General features: G+C 33.1%; 1 protein-coding gene across 1 annotated transcript; it reads right to left on the reverse strand.

Annotated features, from left to right (window-relative positions):
• Positions 1-2408: 2408 nt before the first annotated feature.
• Positions 2409-6182, reverse strand: LOC122633275. Its single transcript, XM_043820989.1, has 4 exons — positions 6148-6182; positions 3734-3895; positions 2718-2825; positions 2409-2654 (listed from the first exon to the last, which is right to left on the reverse strand). The coding sequence occupies exons 2-4, from the start codon at positions 3892-3894 to the stop codon at positions 2519-2521; spliced, it is 405 nt and encodes a 134-aa protein (XP_043676924.1). The 5' UTR covers position 3895; positions 6148-6182; the 3' UTR covers positions 2409-2518.
• Between the last annotated feature and the right edge of the window lie 12875 nt (positions 6183-19057).

A 19057-nucleotide genomic window follows, 5' to 3' on the forward strand; every position in this document is an offset into this window, starting at 1 on the left:
AAATTTCACGTTGATCCTTCCACAAGTTGTAAAAGCAATTAAGAAACTGAAAGGAAAGTCAATAATCAGACGTCCTTTAAAGTTTGCTTCTCTCTCTCTCTCTCTCTCTCTCTCTCTCTCTCTCTCTTTCGAAAGCTCTTTTGGCCACTCTTAATTAGCGAACGGGGTATTTGCTCGGTGCCGCAACCAGATAGCAGATAAATAGTTGAAAACGTAAGTGCTCTTGGGAACCGTAAATGTAAAAATAAAATCAATGTGATCCGATAATTTACGAATGAGTAGCATTATTATTGTCGAGCATTCTTCTATTTTAAATAGCCTTTTTATAATTTATAAGAAGAGCACGAATTTTCTATTAAATTCGAAACGTGAAAAGCAACTACTCGAAAATGAAATCTTCTCGATATCTGCGTTTAAAACGAGATCGGTATTGAAACGGTAGACATAATAAAATCCATTTCTAGGTACTACGTACAATCATTATTTGTCTGCTGTAAGACACGATTCAACGGCGATAACAACGTGAAGAAAGGAGGCGTGTGTAAGTACGAATGATTGAATTCCAAGCAACGATCGCGATTTTCCTCTTGATTTCCACCTTCTCTCTCATATCGTTTCGAGTCGGAAGCTTTGTCAGTTGAAATAGAGTAGACTTTAAAAAAAGAGAGAAAGATAAAAGACAGAGAGATAGATATAAGTGTATATAATTATATAGAAAGAAAGAGAAAGAGAAACAGAAAGAGGAATAGAAATATAAATACATATAATCATATAGAAAAATATATATATAGAGAGAGAGAGACAAGTTAAGAGAAGAAAAGCTGTCAACCATTCTGCCTCCTTTTCATTTGCCGGTTCTTATTTCTTCGTTTCGTAGCTCATCGTGGCAAAACGAGCCTGCCGTTAATTGCATATGGGAGTTGTATGAGTATTTGCTTGTCTGAGAAGAAAACCACAGAGCATTCTAAATTAATGCTTTTCGTTAACGTGCCACCAACGGGACCGCCAGATGCAATTATAACCACTACTCTGTCGTAGAACGACATGACGAAATGGAAAGAGACAAGGATAGAGGGGAAGGGATGGAAAGACAACCGAGTCAGAGTAAAACGGGAAACGAAGAGAAAAATAGTGCATTCGAGAACGGATGCATGGGAATCGAGGAATTTTTAAGCCAGCTGAATGCATGTGAAAGCTTTAAACGAGAAAACGCTCATGAAATTCAATCGAGTGTGACACCGGTACGGAAATTATCGTGGATCGTTTAAAAGAAAAAGAGAGAGAGAGAGAGAGAAATAGAGAGAAAATTTTTAAAGTTTATCGTTGGTGTATACCAGGTGTGATAAAAATTCCCAAAAATGTCTCCTTACTATACGAACTTCGAAGATAAACGTTAACTTTAACGACATGAAACTTATATCCATTTATTCTTGATTGCACATGATCCATAAATGATATTCCCTTACCAGAAGTTCGATAATGTGATCGAGATTATGATAATATAATATTATTATGAGTACTGTATAATATACGGCACGAGTAAAAAATTGCGTGCTAACTAAAACATGTTAACAAACTGCTAACAGTAAAAATATTGACATACTACAAACATGTAATTTTCTGACCACTCATCTACTATGCAAATAAAAAAAAATTTACTTCTTTTACATTATACACCTATGCAAAAGAAATATGGGTATGTATGAAAAAAAAGGTTTATACGTTCGTTTACTTCTCTCTCTCTCTCTCTCTCTCTCTCTCTCTCTCTCTCTCTTTTACTTTTCAAGGAAACTATGAAACACTCTAAATTAATGCTTTTCGTTAGACCAGCGCATCAGAGGAGTACCTTGCAATTATATCCGTCGTCAGCTGACGCGAGAAACACGCGAACATACTGGCACTCGCAAAGAAAAGAACAATGCCTGTGACACCAAAATTTTTTACGCCCACCACACCCCACTAATAGTCGTGAAGACGAATTTTTCCACGTAAAAAGGGAATTTTCTACGAGCATCTTCCATCTTTTTAATTCGCTGTTCAACGAAAGAACTTTTGTACTTCGCGATCTTTCTTTCTCTCTATTAAAATACTGACCACTTATGACATATATAGCAAACGAGTTACAATGAATTACGAGTTGTTATGTCGTTATAATTAAAGTGATTAAGTTATTATTAAACTTATTAACCGCTACGATAAAATTTCGTTTTATTTCCACGATTGTATAACGACGAATACATACGATGCGTGTGTATTAAAATTTTTTTAATATTAATATTTAATTATTTAATTACATAGATTTATTCAGTACATTTTATAAATATATAATAAAAATATATATATATACATATAAGTATGTATTATATACGATAATAACTTCATTTATTTATATGTGTGATCGTCTACATTTTTATATTGAACGAACGTATAAATACGAATAGAAAAATAATCATAGATCGAAATCTATCTTCTTAGTAAGTTACATTGAGTAAAATTAGTCGTGATATTCTCTTCATCTTCAATTACATGATGAAGGTTCGGAAGTTCTCTCTGAAAAAGCATTGACCCCTTGAAACTCTAATGGACAATTTTCGAGGTGAACGCGACAGAAATCCGACGATGCATCGGTCGACGTGTCGTTATTAATGTATGGCCTGAAAACGAAACGTGATTAATATCGGAGACATGTAATTGATATTAATATGTGAAGCGCTTACCCGACGAATAATTTCAATATCTTCGCCATAACGCCATCCTTCCATTTTACGTACTGGAGAATATGACAGATGTTCTTCAGAAGACAAGAGTGTCCATCGAAACCATGACTGAAACATTTTCCGCGTTCGCATAAAAGAAGAAAATGAAAAGGGAAAAATCGTCGATGTTTGTATTTTATCATAATTAATTCTTATTGCTAGAAATAATCATTTAAAAATAAAATTTTATTTTCAAAAAATTCGTTAATATCGATATATCACTTCAAATATTTTATATTTTATTTCCTACTTGTCATTAATTTGTACAGAGTATTGGAATATTGGATTATTGATGATTAGGTAATAATATTGGAAACTATAGTTTGATATGTTTCGACACACTTACGCTTTTACTTATTCAATATTTATTAATTTTTTTTTAAACTAATAAATCCACTGCAATTCATAAAAAAAAATATCGTAAAATAATCCATCATTATTATTTATAATAAAAAATGTTATCTTTCGTAAAACAATTAGGCTAAATACGATATATTGATCAAGATAACAATACTACGAGTAACATTGCAATTCTACATTCTATTCGAGTTAATTTAATAGGGATGGGGGAAGAAGGGAGAATAGAGGAAGGAGAGAGAGAAGGAAAGATAGAAGGGAGTCAAGGAGAAGAGTTTTATCGTGGTTCGACATTCGAAGGATCAAGGAGGAGACTAGAAGGGTAGGTTTCTTGAGGACGAGATTGCACTGGGCAATCTTTAAGCCTCCTACCGCGGAAATCTTGGGAGAGAGCGACCAGAAATCCGGCCTCTTTGGCTTTCATCCTTCTCTCGACCTTCTCTCTGTCCTTCTCTCTCTATATCTCTATATCTTTCTCTCCCTCTCTCTCTCTCTCGCCCTTTCTCTTACAATTTCGACCTAGAATCTCCTCTTCCGACGTTCTCGATTCGAGGCCACGTGATCCTAGAATCGGTGAGTCGTCCATTTCATTATTAACTCGCTATTTAAGTATTTATTACCTCTCGTAAACGAGCTTCGCGGACTCGTGGACGTCGGAAAGGGATCTGCCGACACGATTGTCCAAGAAGTTGCTTGTGGGTAACTCCCACGCGACCTTGAAGCCAGCAGCCTGGGCGAAAATCGGCGTTCTCTTCGGGAATGATGTTATCTTATAATTCATTCTATACTGAAGTTAAACGATAATGAGTATGATTAGTTCAGACAGCTTATATAATCTATTCATTCTTGAAGCTTTGAAGATTCATTTAAAGAAAAAAATGTTTAATAAATGAAAGAAAGAAAAAAAATGAAAAAGAAAAGAAATTCGTTTATCGTACCGTGCAATTTATTGGAACGAGAAGAAAAGAACGATGTAGAAAATGATAACGTGAAAAGTAAAGGATAGACAAAGGAAAATAACGATATTATGAAAGATCGCAGATGAAGAGAGAAGAAGCAAAAAGAAAAAAGATAGAGGTTCAATATGAGCCTTCTTCTTTGAGAGTCAACCATACCTGTTTGCCTACTATGATAAGCAACGTTGAAAGAGGATAGATATATATGAGAGTATAATGAATATAAGAACAACGAAAAATCTGCAATTCTAAGAGTTACCAGCTACCACCGAAAGCTTTAATAGCATGGGAGGAAAAAAAGAACCGTCGCAAGTTTTCCATAAATTCGATAAAGCTGAAATGAAAGAGAACAGTTAAACGAAATTCATCGAAGATTATTCCTGAAAAATGTCCTTTGAATTTTTTTTAGTTTAGTTATTTGCATTGAAAAAAAAAAAGAAAATTTTAGATTTTTTAGAAAAAAGAAAATAAAGACTGTAATAGATAAACGTGATATTAATAATTAACGTAAAAAATATATAACGTATGAAACGAAGATAAGAAATATATTTATATAACATCAATCGTTACATTTTTATTTCCTCGTGAAAACCTGCAATAGATGCGCGTAATAAACGCTATTGCTTATATCACTTATATACATACGTAGTAATATGTGACGTGACGTGATAAAAGGGAAAGGAGAAAAAAGGAGAAGGAAAGAAAAAGAAAAAGAGAAGGGTAGCACCATTACAACTAGAAAATGTTTAAGTAGAGCGACACGGTTACGTGTCGTACGAACGTACATGGGACATGTTTATAACACTGCGTATACAACATAGGACTGCGTTCAACATTATCGTTTTACTTAGAAAATCTCGACTGGAAATGTGAGAGACAAAGGAGACAAGAGAAGGGAGAAGAACGAGTGAGATAAAAAAAAAGAAAAAAAAAGTATCAAATCGTGGGTGTCGCAATTCACCGAGCAAAACTTTTCGCCATTACGACTAGGATACGATTTTTGAAATGAAAGAGAGATAGAGATAGAAATAGAGAACGTTTAACACATGGCGGTAGCCATATTTATAGTTTCCGTATTACAAGCATTGCGTTCTCAAAAGAATCTCACGTTTATCCGACACACGCGTTCCATTTCTCTATCGGTTTTCTTCCAGCTCTGCTTCGATGCTTGCTGAGAGACTGAAATATGGAATATTTTTACTATGGTTCGGATAAGCTCCTCTACCCCTCTCCCCTCCGCCACTACCACTTTTCTCATTCTTTCTCTTTTTCCTACCACCCCACTTCTCATAGCATATATACGGAAAAGAAAACTTATTCATATTGCAGCATCTTGGAAAACGGAATGCTATGCCCAGTATAAAGTGAATATTTGATTAATATCTTCTTTACACAAATTTAACATCCACGATCTATTTGAAATATATAGTGGCCCAAGTAAATATTTATGAAATGTTTATTGATCGAGTTCTCAAGGAAGAAAAAAAGAAAAAAATCCGTCGTACGGATTCGCGAAGTCTCACGGATTCATTCGACTTTCAACGAATTATCATTACATTTTGTATTAGTTTTTCATCATTTAATATATTGAATGTATTTACTCATGTAAATGACTATTTATAATCAAGGATAAATGTTCGAGGAATGATCTAAGGGTAGCAAAAAAAAAAGGAAAAACGCGTTGTTTCGATAGTACAACTCGACGGTTGGAAAAAGCGACGTTTTATTCGTATCGCAATACACTTGACATGGTTATTCCGTTTCCTTGCGGTCTTATGTTATCGTTGTAACTGAAACAAGTTCTACGTAAATCCACTTTCGGATCGGTGAAATACCACAGGGAATACGATAAGGCGCTTTCGAGAACGTCGAACGAACGAAATTCTACAAATTTTCCAAGTTTATGCAAAAGCGATGGATAGTACGGTAGGGAAGTAGTCAAGAGAAAAAGAAGGGCTTCGAGGATGATAGAAGGGAGAAAAAAGAAAATCCGCGTGTTACATTTGAAATTGATATACATATAACTCATACACGTATCAGCTGTAGCTTTCCTTTCTCTCATCTTAAGCGAGAATTACCTTGAACGGAGTCCTTTAAGGATAACCAAATGGTCGGCGTATAAGAAAAGACATCTTGGGGTTCTCCGTTTGACGTTAAGAAACGGCCTAGCCTTTAGAACGAGGCTTCTCACAGACTTCTAACTTTGAAGCGACGCGTATTCCATTTTACCACAGTCTACAATTCCGCAGGGATTTTCTAAGGCTGGAAAGAAAAAGAAAAAGAAAGAGAAAGAGAAAGAAAAAGATGGAGGGAAGGTGAAAGGACGAACGTATATATGTCGTCCAGACTCTCGACCAGTTTTCACATACACACACACACACACTTCCTTTCTCTCTCTTACTCACTATCCGACAGAAAGTTGGCAGAAACAGAGTGGTAGGGCCAGGTGGTACTGGCTCTAGTTGCTATTAAACTCTATATCGTCGAGGTATTGCGCCCGTGTAAACGTGGCAAAAGCCAACGCCGGCACGATAGGGGAGCCAGAGGCTCGTCGCCTGGATCTGGCAAGCCGTTTGTCAACTGAGAGTATCCAACAACCACCACTACCACTAACATCACCATCACCATCAAGCCGCCTCGGTTTTACCTCTACCAGTATTCTCCTACTACGAAATCGGAAGCAGACCTTTCGCCGGATGCAAACAAGCCATGGGACTTGCACCTTCTTCAAGAAATATATCGAAAATGGCAAAAAGTTTACTCTAGTCTTATAATTTCGATGCTGACTATCATAAAATATATTATTATACTGTATTAATAATGTATTTAATATGTGTATTAAATACTTATTATAAATATAATTATATATATTATTATTGTTATTATTATTATTACTATAAAATATAATATATTGCTATATTTTATATTTAATCCTTTTCAGCATGAAATTATCTTTGACGTGATATATCATTTGGTTAATAAAAAAATATAAGTAAGAAATAGTTTCATCTAGAAGTTAATTTGAAAGTATATATGTACATGTATACATGAGATATCAAAAGCAGGAGAACTCAGATCATAGTTGGTTGAAAATAAGCTAGGAAAATAAATTACACTTCAAAGGATTAATATTACTATATGTTACCATATGTTACTATGTATTACCGTAATATACCGTCATTCATAATAATTCTCAATTTATTTTAATTATTATGTTATACACGCGTAATTAGTCGTAATCATCATCAAGTTAATTCATCCAAAATAGAATATCTTCGAAATTGCCACTGTCGACGAGTCTTATTCTGCCTTAGAAGGAGTATACGTGGGTTGAATTTACCGTAGAATTTCCATGGGTTTGATCGGTCTACGACTTTGAAATGTTCGAAAGAATAAGGGTTATAAATCTTAGAGATTTTCTATGACTTATAGGCATGCGTCTTGGGAAAACGTTTCGATGTGTGCGTATACATCCATGTGGATGAGAGTCAGTTGATTTATCGCAAAAGGGAGATTGGAACGATTTCGATGAGGGTGAACATCTAGAGGAAGAGGTACTAGAGGAGGGAACAGGAAACGAAACTCTTTGTAACGATATAACAGTACGCAAAATTCCAGGTGAACATCCAGATTCAACAAATTCTAATCTGTGATATAATTCAAATGAACAAAGGAAGAATGAAGATTGTTGAAAAAAAAAGAAAAAGAGACAAGAAACAAGAATAAAGAAAATAAAAGAAAAAGAAAGGAATTATAAAAAATGAATAATTGATAAGAAATCTACGATCTTTAATATCCAGATAAATAATATCGACGATATTAATACGAAAGGTAACTATTTATTTCGTTAATTATCAATATAACCAGTCGTTCTCGGTAAATGTTATACTCAAACAAACTTCCTTTTTATTTTCCACGATAAGGACAAAAGTAACGACGTTCTTGATGTAATAATAACGATCCATAAACGTTTCCATGATTTTTCAAATAACGGCGACTCCGTTAAAGCAATACAATTAACCGCGTACTCTTAAAAATAATTGCGAATATAATGGAAACAATATATACTTTGATTGTTCCTTTTAATCGTTATTTTCACTTAGAACAGTTTGGTTTCTGTCCGATCGATCATACGGCACACGAAGAGAACATTTGAAACGTAGATAAAAGATAGTAAACAATTACATTCTCGATTCAAACATCTCTTTCTCTTTTTCTCCCTATTTCTCCCTGTTTTTGAAAAAAAACCGACATCATTCGTAGGATTCTCAAGAAATCGTGAATGATAAATCGAGCTAAGGTATTTGCATTTTGCAACAACGTTTCTCGGTGTTCTTAGAAACGATCGATAGAAACCAGGACGACAATGACAAATTTCGATCGGTTTATATAGCTCGACCCAAGAGCCCTAACCTTCTCTCCCTTTCTCTCTCTCTCTCTCTCTCTCTCTCTCTCTCTCTCTCTCTCTCTCTCTCTCTGTCTTCTTCGCGAAGGCACGAACTACGAAGGCTTGAGCATTATCGCGAACTTTCATAATTCTCGTTGCATTCTTAAAGATGCGAGAGTAAAATGCATCTCTCGTTTTCCCTTGAGAGAGCCTGAGTGATAAATCGAGAATGCCTTTCAGGATAGTATCGTGAGAACGTCCTTCTCCCTTCGACCTTTCAATTGTATTCTCGTACCAGTATACTCGTACACACACATACTTACATATATAGATAATAATCATGCGCAATTGAATAGACGCTTCTTACAACAGAATAACTTTTTTTAAAATTCGATCGAATGACTTGATTCTTCTTTTCTTTTTTGAGAAGTTAAAGTTTACTAGACATATAACAAAAGAAAAAGAATTTTGCAAATATTGTAATTGATTTTGGAATTACGAAGAAAAAGGAAAAAGGTCGTTTTTTACAACTTTCTTTCTCTGAGCCTGTAATGAAAATTTTAAACAAGACATTTTATTTCCGTTATATGCATGTTGAAAATTCCATCAACATCGATTAACGTTGCGGTGATCTACGAACAGATAAAAATGATAAAAATCGTAGTTTTTACGAGTTTTTACCTAAAATCTGCAGATTTTGATATATTTCAATGCCTGTCGCTTATTTTCATATATAAATGACAAAATTTCAAAATGTCATTTAAATGTTTATTACTGGCCAAGATAAAAAAGTTATAAAAAGCAACCTTTACTTTTTGCTTTGTGATTCCACAACTAACCGCAATTTTTTAAAAATTTCTTTTACGCGATCATTTAGTGAATTAATACTTGTAACTTTTTAAAAAGGAATCAAATTGTTTGATAGAGTCTTAAAAAAATTATTGTGCTATAAAAAGTGTATGTTCAGTATTGCTCATTGCGTATATGTACGAATATTTGAGATCTTTTATATCTTCGGCGTCTTTCAAAATTTTATTCGAAACATTATCGTAATCGTTGCAAAATATATGCGGTTTGTAACATGAATTGAATCGAAAATAAAATAATGTTTTCGAGTAAAACATGTTTCTGATAAAAACGATAAAATGTTAATTTTATCCGTAAGCTTGTATTGAATCGACATGTTCTTTCGCAAGGCTTTATTCGATAAAAAATGATAGTACAACGTTTTATCGTGTTACACAATCGATTGAACGATTGATTGATATTTTCGATTCGCCGGAATTCATTTTGTTTGTTTTACGAATTATAAAGAACTTTTTCCTCAGTTTGGATTTTACAAACGATCGTCAACTCTCTCCAACGAAAAATAAAGTTATATATGATCGTCTTTCGTAGGATGCTCTTACGGAGCGTCGCCATGAGAGAGTGCAGCTACTAAACAGCGTGGTTTCATTGACATTACCGTGCACTCGCTCGTAAGTGTGCCACCGTATCGGTGCTTACCGCCGCCATAATTCTTCCATCGTTAAAGGATGGATCCACCTTCTGATACACCCCCTACCAACCCTATTTCACCGTATCACCACATAGATATACAGCTAGAAAGGATGCTTTGAAACACCTGGTGCTATTCTCGAATGTTAACTGGACTTCGAACGGAAATGAATCGTCTAGCGGAATGAAAATTTGTTCTTTTTTTTTCGATGTTGAGAAAAAAAGAAGTGGCTTCTTTATGGGGTCACATACGAGTACAGAGATTTGTTGGTATGCTCTTTCTATGTCCGTTAATTATGAAAGTATCTTTATGTGTATATGTATATATATATAGTACACCTATGTATGTACATATATGCGATACCTTTAACGAATAGTTTCCACGGTAACTCCCGTCTGTCTGTCTCTTTTTCTTTCTTTCTCTCTCTCTCTTCTTCTTCTTCTTCTCTCTCTATCTCATCGTAGCAACGTGGAAGAACTGACAGGGAAATCTAATGAAAAATCTATGTCCCCGCGGCACCGTCCACGGGTTAATTCCAGAAGAGAGAACCGCTCGATATTTTCTGCTGAGAGAGTTTATAAAGCTCGCTGCGATGACGATGAGCGCATCAAAGGGAGTCCAGGCGGCTTCATTAGTAAAGGTTTCCACAGATTTAGACTGTTCGCAAGTATGTATAGCTTTACTTTTTGTATTATACGATATATGTACAACTATTTCTATCTTCTCTATGTACGAATAATGTCTTTTTTCAAAAAGATAATAATTAATCGAACAATCATTTCCTCTTCCTTATTTGATTAGACGTATATATGTCTAAGTTTTTAAAAGAGATTAAAAAAATAATGATCTGAACAGAAAGAAAGTTCAATCATTCCAAATCAAAGCATTTGATGTAAAGAAAATCGATGATGAAATTTACGAAGCATGAAATCGATTTACCGAATAACAATATCACTTAACATTGAACATAATCTTGCGTTAAATTGTAAGATAATCAATGAACATATATTAATGATTATCAATACGCTTATGTATGTGTGTATGTATAAAATTTCATAGAGTGTTTCAGAAAAGTCTTCAGAAATATCACTATGACGAACAATAAATGAAAAATTTTAATTATCGACTTGAAGAAATTCACGAAAACGGAAGAAAATTGAAATTCCTCTGCAATTATGTTCGTTCCGTGGATTACACGGAACGACAGACAGGACTAATGGTTAAAACAGAATAGAAGGAAAGGAGAAGAAGGGTGAAAGAGATGGCGGAGAGGTGAACGAGAGTAAATCCGATTTTCGCAAGTAAAGGTAAAAATTGTCAGATCGGATATATCCGGTTTAAACGGGACTTAAGAGGATTTAATAATGCTCTCTAACGTTTTGGATTTAATAGCTCGCTCAATGAACGATAGAAAGGTAGGTGATGGACTAAAAAAGTATAGAGAATGAGAGACGCGATTAGAAAGGTTAATTCGATTGAATCTTTGCTTGTGGATTTAAAAATATTATATTAAAAAAAGAAAGAAGAAGAAGAGAAGAAAGAAAGAAAAATGTCGGAGATCAATCTGGAGAACTCTAACTTTATAACTTGTCGTTCTGCTACGTGTTATGAAATGTATCTTTCATTTGTGATACAGTTTTCTTTTTATAACATCAGAAAATACTAGATATCAGCGGACTCTGTACCGATTTATAAATTAGGAGCTAGACTCTTCCCATATACCGGATAAATAAATTATTTACTTTTCTCGATGATATTTCGACGATTTCGATATTTCGTGGATACCGATATCAACCAAAATACAATAGATAATACGACAAAAATGATTTTTTTCCTTTTAAAATAACTATACGTTGCTTTCACTAAAATACTTCAGAAGTTAGATTAAACATTTTCATCGATCGATTATTATTGTCCCTTTCCACTAATAATTATATATACCTCCATTTCTCTGGGTTTGACTTCTCATTTCACTTCACTTTTTTTTTTCTTTTTCTGCATCCTTCTCATCGTTTCTACTTTTAACGCGATAACTTTCATCCGATATACTACTTGCTTACTTTGGTCGGGACGTAAAACTTTTAATTATCTCGATACCGGAACGTCCTCGTAGAGAAAATCAAGTTTTATATTAAATTTCATAGTTATCAACAACAATGCATCGAGTAATAACGTACCTAGTAATTTACAATAGCTTTCATTTTTCATTGTTTTTCTTTTTCATTTTTTTTTTCTTTTCTTTGATCTATTTTTTTCTGATCTCGAAACAGAACATACGTATGACATCATGAAACTAAAAAAATAAAGAAACAGTAACAAATCTTCGAATATACTTACAAAAAAAGTGCTGCCCTTTCGAAAAGCAAGTATCCTCGTTGTTCTTTTTACAATCTTCGAATCACTATACGCAACAACAATGGCATACAGTATAAATAATAATAAAAAGAATCTTATTTTTGAATGTATCATCTTTCACGTTGTATCAAAGCAATCGAGAGGTCACCCTTTCAATAATCTCTTCTATTTCGTATAAAAGATTAACTCGATATTTTTTTCTTTTTTCTATTTTCTTTGTCGATATATCTATAAATAGTTGATCTTCTATCTATGACGGTTGATCTTCTAAGGTGAAGGTTAAAGGACGAACCCTTCTTCGTTAGGAGATACTTTTTACCCTGCCTTTCAACCCTTTCTCTCGACACCCTCCGTGCCAAACCAGTCTCCAATTAGTAGCTTCGTGGTTAACGTTAATTCTACAGGGAACAAGAGAGAAATAGAGAGAAAAGGAGAGAAAGAGAGAGAAACAGAGAAAGACAGGGAAGTAGAGGGAAAGAGAGAGAAATACAACGTCCTCCCTTAATTCCGCTTTAGTCCTCGGCGTAACTAAGCGCCACGATTTTCGACGTCCGGTCGATCACCGCAAATCGATCTCGTTCACCGCCCTCGAAACATTCAATGTGGTTTATCTTCTCTCTCTCTCTCTCTCTCTCTCTCTATTTCTATAGATCTATCTTTCTCTTCACCCTTCTCGCTTCATCGACCACCGAAACCATCCTTCTTTTCTTCCTTTTTACGAAATTTCTTCTGCGAAAACTTTCCTTCGATCGAGACGACATGTACAAGAGAGAGAAAGAAAGAAAGAAAGAAAGAAAAAGAAAGAGAGAATGAGAGAGAGAGAGAGAGAAAGAGAGAGAGAGAGAGAGAAAAGTTCCTTTCTCGGACAAAAAGTTCCCAATGAAAGTCGAAGAAAGCACTTCTCTCTTTCTCTTTCTTTTAAGTATATGTAGTTGTCACGAAAAAGAAAGTACGTTTCGATTTTATTTATTCAATATCGATTCGATAATCTAAATTAAATAATCTCGATGATAACGATTAGTTTTTTTAATTATTTTCCTATTTTTACCATTGAAGACTTTTAAAAAAAAAATGAGTAAATATATTTAAAGTATCGGCACTATCTCGTAATCGAACTCAAACGACTGTTTTTCTTGAATGTTTGAGAAAAGAGAGTCGAGAAACACGTCCGTGGTTCGAGTTATTCTAAAGTGAAATCTTTTTTGATGTTTTTCTAATCGACCGTTTGTCGAAACGACCAGTAGACGATGGTTTCTAAAGAACACAATTCAATGTTGGCAATTCTTATTATCTATGAATGATTTAATTTTATTCGAACGAAAATTGTATCAAGAGGTTACCCTCGTTAAGCACTTTTTCCTTTTATACTTTTTCTGATTTTTTCCGACTTTTTTATAGATCGTCTCTCTCTCTCTCTCTCTCTCTCTCTCTCTCTCTCTCTCTCTCTCCCTATTCCTCTCTGTTTTCCTATTTCTCTCTTTAATCGAATACAAAGTTAGAATCGAAAAAAACCGGGATCACTAGGGTATTTGAAACGTTCGATCGATAGCTAATAATTCGATTGTTTCTAACGTCAAACGGCAATAAAACGTGGCGTAGATTTTCGAAGCAGAATTTCAATTTCGTCTATTTTATCCCTTTCACTTCTCTCGTCGATGTCAGCTATCCTTTTCGAGTTTTCGAACGAAACCAATCGATTTTCCCACGAATCGCGTACCTCGTTTTTCACCGACTGTTACCACGATTCTCGATCCCAAGCAAGAAACACACAAGAGAATCATCGATGGACCAACCGACTGCGTTCTTTTTAACACGCTCGATGTTTGAACTAAATATTAACGCGTAATTTTAACAGCTAACGGAAATCCAAGACTGGTTCGACCAATGATTTTCCTTATTTTCTTGGAAACTCTTTGTTTAGTATAAGTATCTATTGTATTCTTTATTAAATTAAATATTATATAATATATATATATATATATATATATATATATATATATTGATTTGATCTGTCATACATAAATAAAATTAATTTTTAGATATATCTACATTATTAAAACATAAATCAATATGAAACGAATGCAGAGTCGTAGCTCTGTTTCAACAATTATTATATATTGATATAGATACATTCCCTGAGCAACATCCATTGGACTTTTTCTCAAGGGTAATTTATGACGATACAAAATGTTTGACCTTGAGAAATTTAGTCGTAAGTATACTGTGATATAAACGTGGAATAAAAAACACATGGCCTAGCATTGTCGGAGATTTAGGTATTTTTTTTCGTATTGTGTATTTTCTGAAGACTAGAAATAAATTTAAGAGGCTTCCAGACTGAAGGATCCATGTGTTTATCTTGACCTTACCCGTTAAGATAGCTGTTTTTTACGCGAAAAGAATAGTATAAGGAACAGCACATGAAATTATTAAAAAATATTGGAGACAAACATTCCGGATACTAATTAGAAATCAGTTTTGGTCTTTTTTTTTCATAGATTGTTTTATAAAATTCCTCATTATTTCTTTCTTTAATTTTCCAAATATCTTCCAGGATAATTCGTCAGATGAGTTGCATTATGAACATCGAACGAAAAATTCGCATCAAAATTGCGAATCTTATAATACATAGAGACTAGTACGAGTTTCATATAATTCGATAATGCCAATATGCATCTCATAATTCAACAAGACTATTACGAAAGACCATATTACATAGAGACCAATAAGTACGTGTCTTTTAGTCCAGTAAGACCATTGTGAATCATATAATACATAGACATCAGTACGAGTCTCACATATCAGTACGTGTCTTCTAATTCGCAAGGCCATTACGAATCCTATAAATATGTAGAGATCGCTACGAGTTTCAGTTAATTCATTTACTCAATTACGAGAATATAATACATTAACTGTATCTTAATTTACTCATCTTTTCTTAAATCGTTAAATAAACCATCATTTATAAACAAGGATTATCGCGGAATTAATTTTACAGCATTAATTTGATCCAAGACAAACAGTAACCACATTATACCACTGAACGGATTTTGATCCGTACAACCGGATATATGGAGATTACTCGTTATACCTTGCAATGAAATAAGTGAAAATTCTCATTTTTATAGACGTTTGGTTTATCATTAAATCACTTTCGTAATAATTGATATACATATTTACATACAGAATTATCCATGTTGATCTACGAATGTTATTAATTCACTGAGAATAAAAGAAAATATACTCTACATATGAAACAAGCGATTTCATATTTATATCTTCCATATATTATAATATATTAATACTCAAATCAATATTATATTTATTATAATATTTCATCTTGTTTATCGTGTTCGATCAAAAGCTTTAAAAACGATATTGTCTAATGAGAAAAATGAAACGAAGCTTTCTAAGTGAAAAGGTACCTTATATTTCACTTACTTCTTATATTTCACTTATCGGAATATACAAGTTTGTCAGATCGTGCTCGTTTAATATGTAAAACTTGAAGGGGATCTATGAGAAGTTCGAAAGTTTCTTCCTGGATCGTCAACGTCGAGTTAGTTTCTCGAGAATCAAAAGGAAAACGTAGTCGTCGTCGTCGTCGTCGTCGTCGTCGTCTTTCTCATCGATCTCGATTTCGATCTCGATTTCCATCTTGCGGTCTTTACGATTGAAGCGAGTGCTTTCAATTAAAGCTAGTTCGAGTTAATTATTGAATTGCTAAAGCGTTAGAAACTATTAAAATCTACTTCGAATATATACTCTAAGTATCATCGAGAGAGACGTTAAACTATTCCCTCCTTTATCCTTCTCTCCTCTTCTGTCTCTCTAATATTTCATTTAATTGTCTTTGATAATACGCAACACCTTTGCTAACACCAAGAAATTTAGTTCGCTCGAATTAATATAATATTAATTGTAGAAACTGTATAAAAGGATCATTTTGACAATGTAATTTCAGGGTTATCTAAACTATACTATTACAAGAACTAATCAGATTAGATTTGATATACGAAGTGAATTTTTAATATAATTTCCTGCACGTGAATACGTTGATATTCAAATATTTATCGTAACTGTTCCATTTAATATTGAAATAAAATTGAAATTATGATTATTATGTAGTATTGGATCTATCTATCTATTATTATAGTATTGTACCTATCAACAAATTTTGTCTATTTTATTTAAAAATATTCTTTTTATATAATAAAATGTAATACGTATGTGATATAAAAAAATTTGTAAAGAATTTCTATCAAAAAATGTTAGAAAATTTGTTAATGTTTAATATTAAAAAATTAAGATCTAAATGTATGGAAGATAATCTGACAATCAAGAAATCCTGCGATTCTATCTAAAAAACGAAATTATTACATGTACGAAATACCGTGGCTTCAATTAAAACAAGATTTCTGCCATTTATACATTAATCCGAATAAAATTAGTCTCGTTTAAACAATTCATTTGGCATGAAAAAATTCCCTCCACCGCCCATTTTCCTTTTAATGAAAGAACTTCTGCGCAGAAATTTATTGTTTCTGGTTGCATGCCTTGCATCCCTTTCAACTTAATTGTTCTTTATATACCTGACGTTGGCGGGAATTTTAAATTAGAAGGAGGGACAAACCGTTTGTTTCTACGAGCTCTAAAAGAAATTATTTTTCTAGATTTTAATCGATCAATGTGAATTATTTAAATCTACATATAAATTTAATCAAAATAATTAAAAATTATAAATGTAAAAAAAAAACTAATTAAAAACTAATTAATTCAAAAAATTAAATTAGATTGTATATACCTACATTCGTGAGACGAGCTGTTTATTTCTTATTTAAAAAAGAATGTTTACTTATATCGATAATTTTTTTCTGTATTTTCTTCAATCAATATGAAGCAGTAACATTCAGATAAAAAAAATATATTTCGAAAAAGAAAGTTATAAGTATTATATAGTATAAAATACCAAAGAAAAAAAGTATTCTTTAGTAGCGATGCGAAATAATGGACCGGTACTATCAAGATACAAATATATTGCGAAAAGAAGTCAGTAAATTGTATATATAATTTAAAATAAAATAAAAAATTCAAATACCGATATGGGTTATATAATGTAATATATAACAAGATAAGAGACCAGAGAAATGGTGATACGATGAAAAGTGTATGTTTCTAAAGGTGTTCAAACACCTTACGGAATATTATATGTCGCTTGGAAGAAAGGACGACACTTTAGGATGTGGGCGAGTACATCCTTGTGAAATACGAGAGGATCAAGGTAGAGAACTTTAGCTCGTGTAATGATAAGACACAAGAAGTTGGGCTGACACGCGTCGCAGCATCCCTTCTTCTTCATCTTCTTCTTCTTCATTTTCTCTTCCACCTCCTCCTCCTCCTTTTTTTTCGTGCAAAAAGAAATTTTTCTCATAGTTGGCCTGTTTTCCTCTCTCGTACCAAAATTATCTCTCGATGAGCTCCAAGGAAAGTTTGTTTTCTTCTTTTTTCTTTTTTTTTTTGGTACCATGAGATACGCCAACCAATTTATGGTAAAAAAAAAAAGAGAAAAGAAAAAAGAAAAGACATCTATCAAGACTTTTTTCTGTGTGTAAAATAAAAACATGAAAAAATGAAATATGTTGTATTACTTTTTTTGTATTTTTTAAAATAGATAATATATTGATTTTTACTTACGTTTCTTGGCTCGTATAATGAAAATCCACTTAATGAAAATATCCGACAAAATAAAATTCTGGATTTTTCAATTTTCAAAAAACATATCTCGCTCTCTCTCTCTCTCTCTCTCTCTCTCTCTCTCTCTCTCTCGTGTCGCTATTTGTTATCCAACAAAGATAGATAATCAGAAGAACAAAGAAGAATAATAAAGAAAAAAAGGAAAAAAGAAGAAAAAGAGAGAATAAAAGGAAAATAGAACTGCGGTAGAAAAAAGCGAATTAACGCTGTAATATGTCGTGCATCGATCAACCTTCGCCGTTTTCCTTTCCTCCTTTCATCTTTCTTTTCTTTTCATCGTCCAATACCTACCCTTTTTTTTTCCTTTTCTATTCTGGATACTGCACGAGTTGCATACAGATGTCCTTGTTAAAAGGTTATATCTGTCATAGCAAGAAAACAACAAAAAAGAAGGAACGAGAGAGCAGTGTTCGAGAAAACTCCAGTTAAAAGAAATTAATTCTTGGATAATACGAAAAAGAAGAAATAAAAAAAAAAGAGAAAAGAAAAAGAAAAGGAAAAGAAAAGAAAATAGAGAAGGGAAGACATTACTATTGTTTCTAAATATGATGACTCTGTAGCCCGTTCTATAATTGTTGTTTTTTTCTTTTTTTAATACGTTTATTATTTTTTAAACAATAATTTTAACCGTTCGTTTATTTCAATCGTTTTACATACGTGGATAGTTGTGTAGAGTGTAGACGTTAGCTTACAAATAGGTTAGTTTAATTTATCCATATATAATGTGTACGTGTGTTTATGTGTGTATATGTGTATGTATGTATGTATGCGTGTACGTGTTTTTTTTCTCTTTAGAGTAATGGCTCCTTTTAATTAGGTAATTAATATTTTACACATAGCGTCTCTTCTTCCGCTTGGCTCCTTCCCTATATATAATATATATGTATATATATATTTATATAACTTTCCCTACTCTTTTTCTTTCTCTTTCTTTCGCTCGCTCTCGCTCTCTTTCTCTCTCTCTCTCTCTCTCTCTCTCTCTCTCTCTCTCTCT

Source organism: Vespula pensylvanica, chromosome 12, assembly GCF_014466175.1.
Source record: "Vespula pensylvanica isolate Volc-1 chromosome 12, ASM1446617v1, whole genome shotgun sequence".
NCBI lineage: Eukaryota > Metazoa > Arthropoda > Insecta > Hymenoptera > Vespidae > Vespula > Vespula pensylvanica.

Bases quoted from the DNA above. Each gene is read 5' to 3' on its own strand.
- LOC122633275 (XM_043820989.1), bottom strand. From the start codon at position 3,894: ATGAATTATAAGATAACATCATTCCCGAAGAGAACGCCGATTTTCGCC. The intron at 2,826-3,733 runs GTAATAAATACT...AAAATGTTTCAG, and splicing joins GCGAAGCTCGTTTACGAGAG to TCATGGTTTCGATGGACACT. The intron at 2,655-2,717 runs GTAAGCGCTTCA...TTTCGTTTTCAG, and splicing joins ATATTGAAATTATTCGTCGG to GCCATACATTAATAACGACA.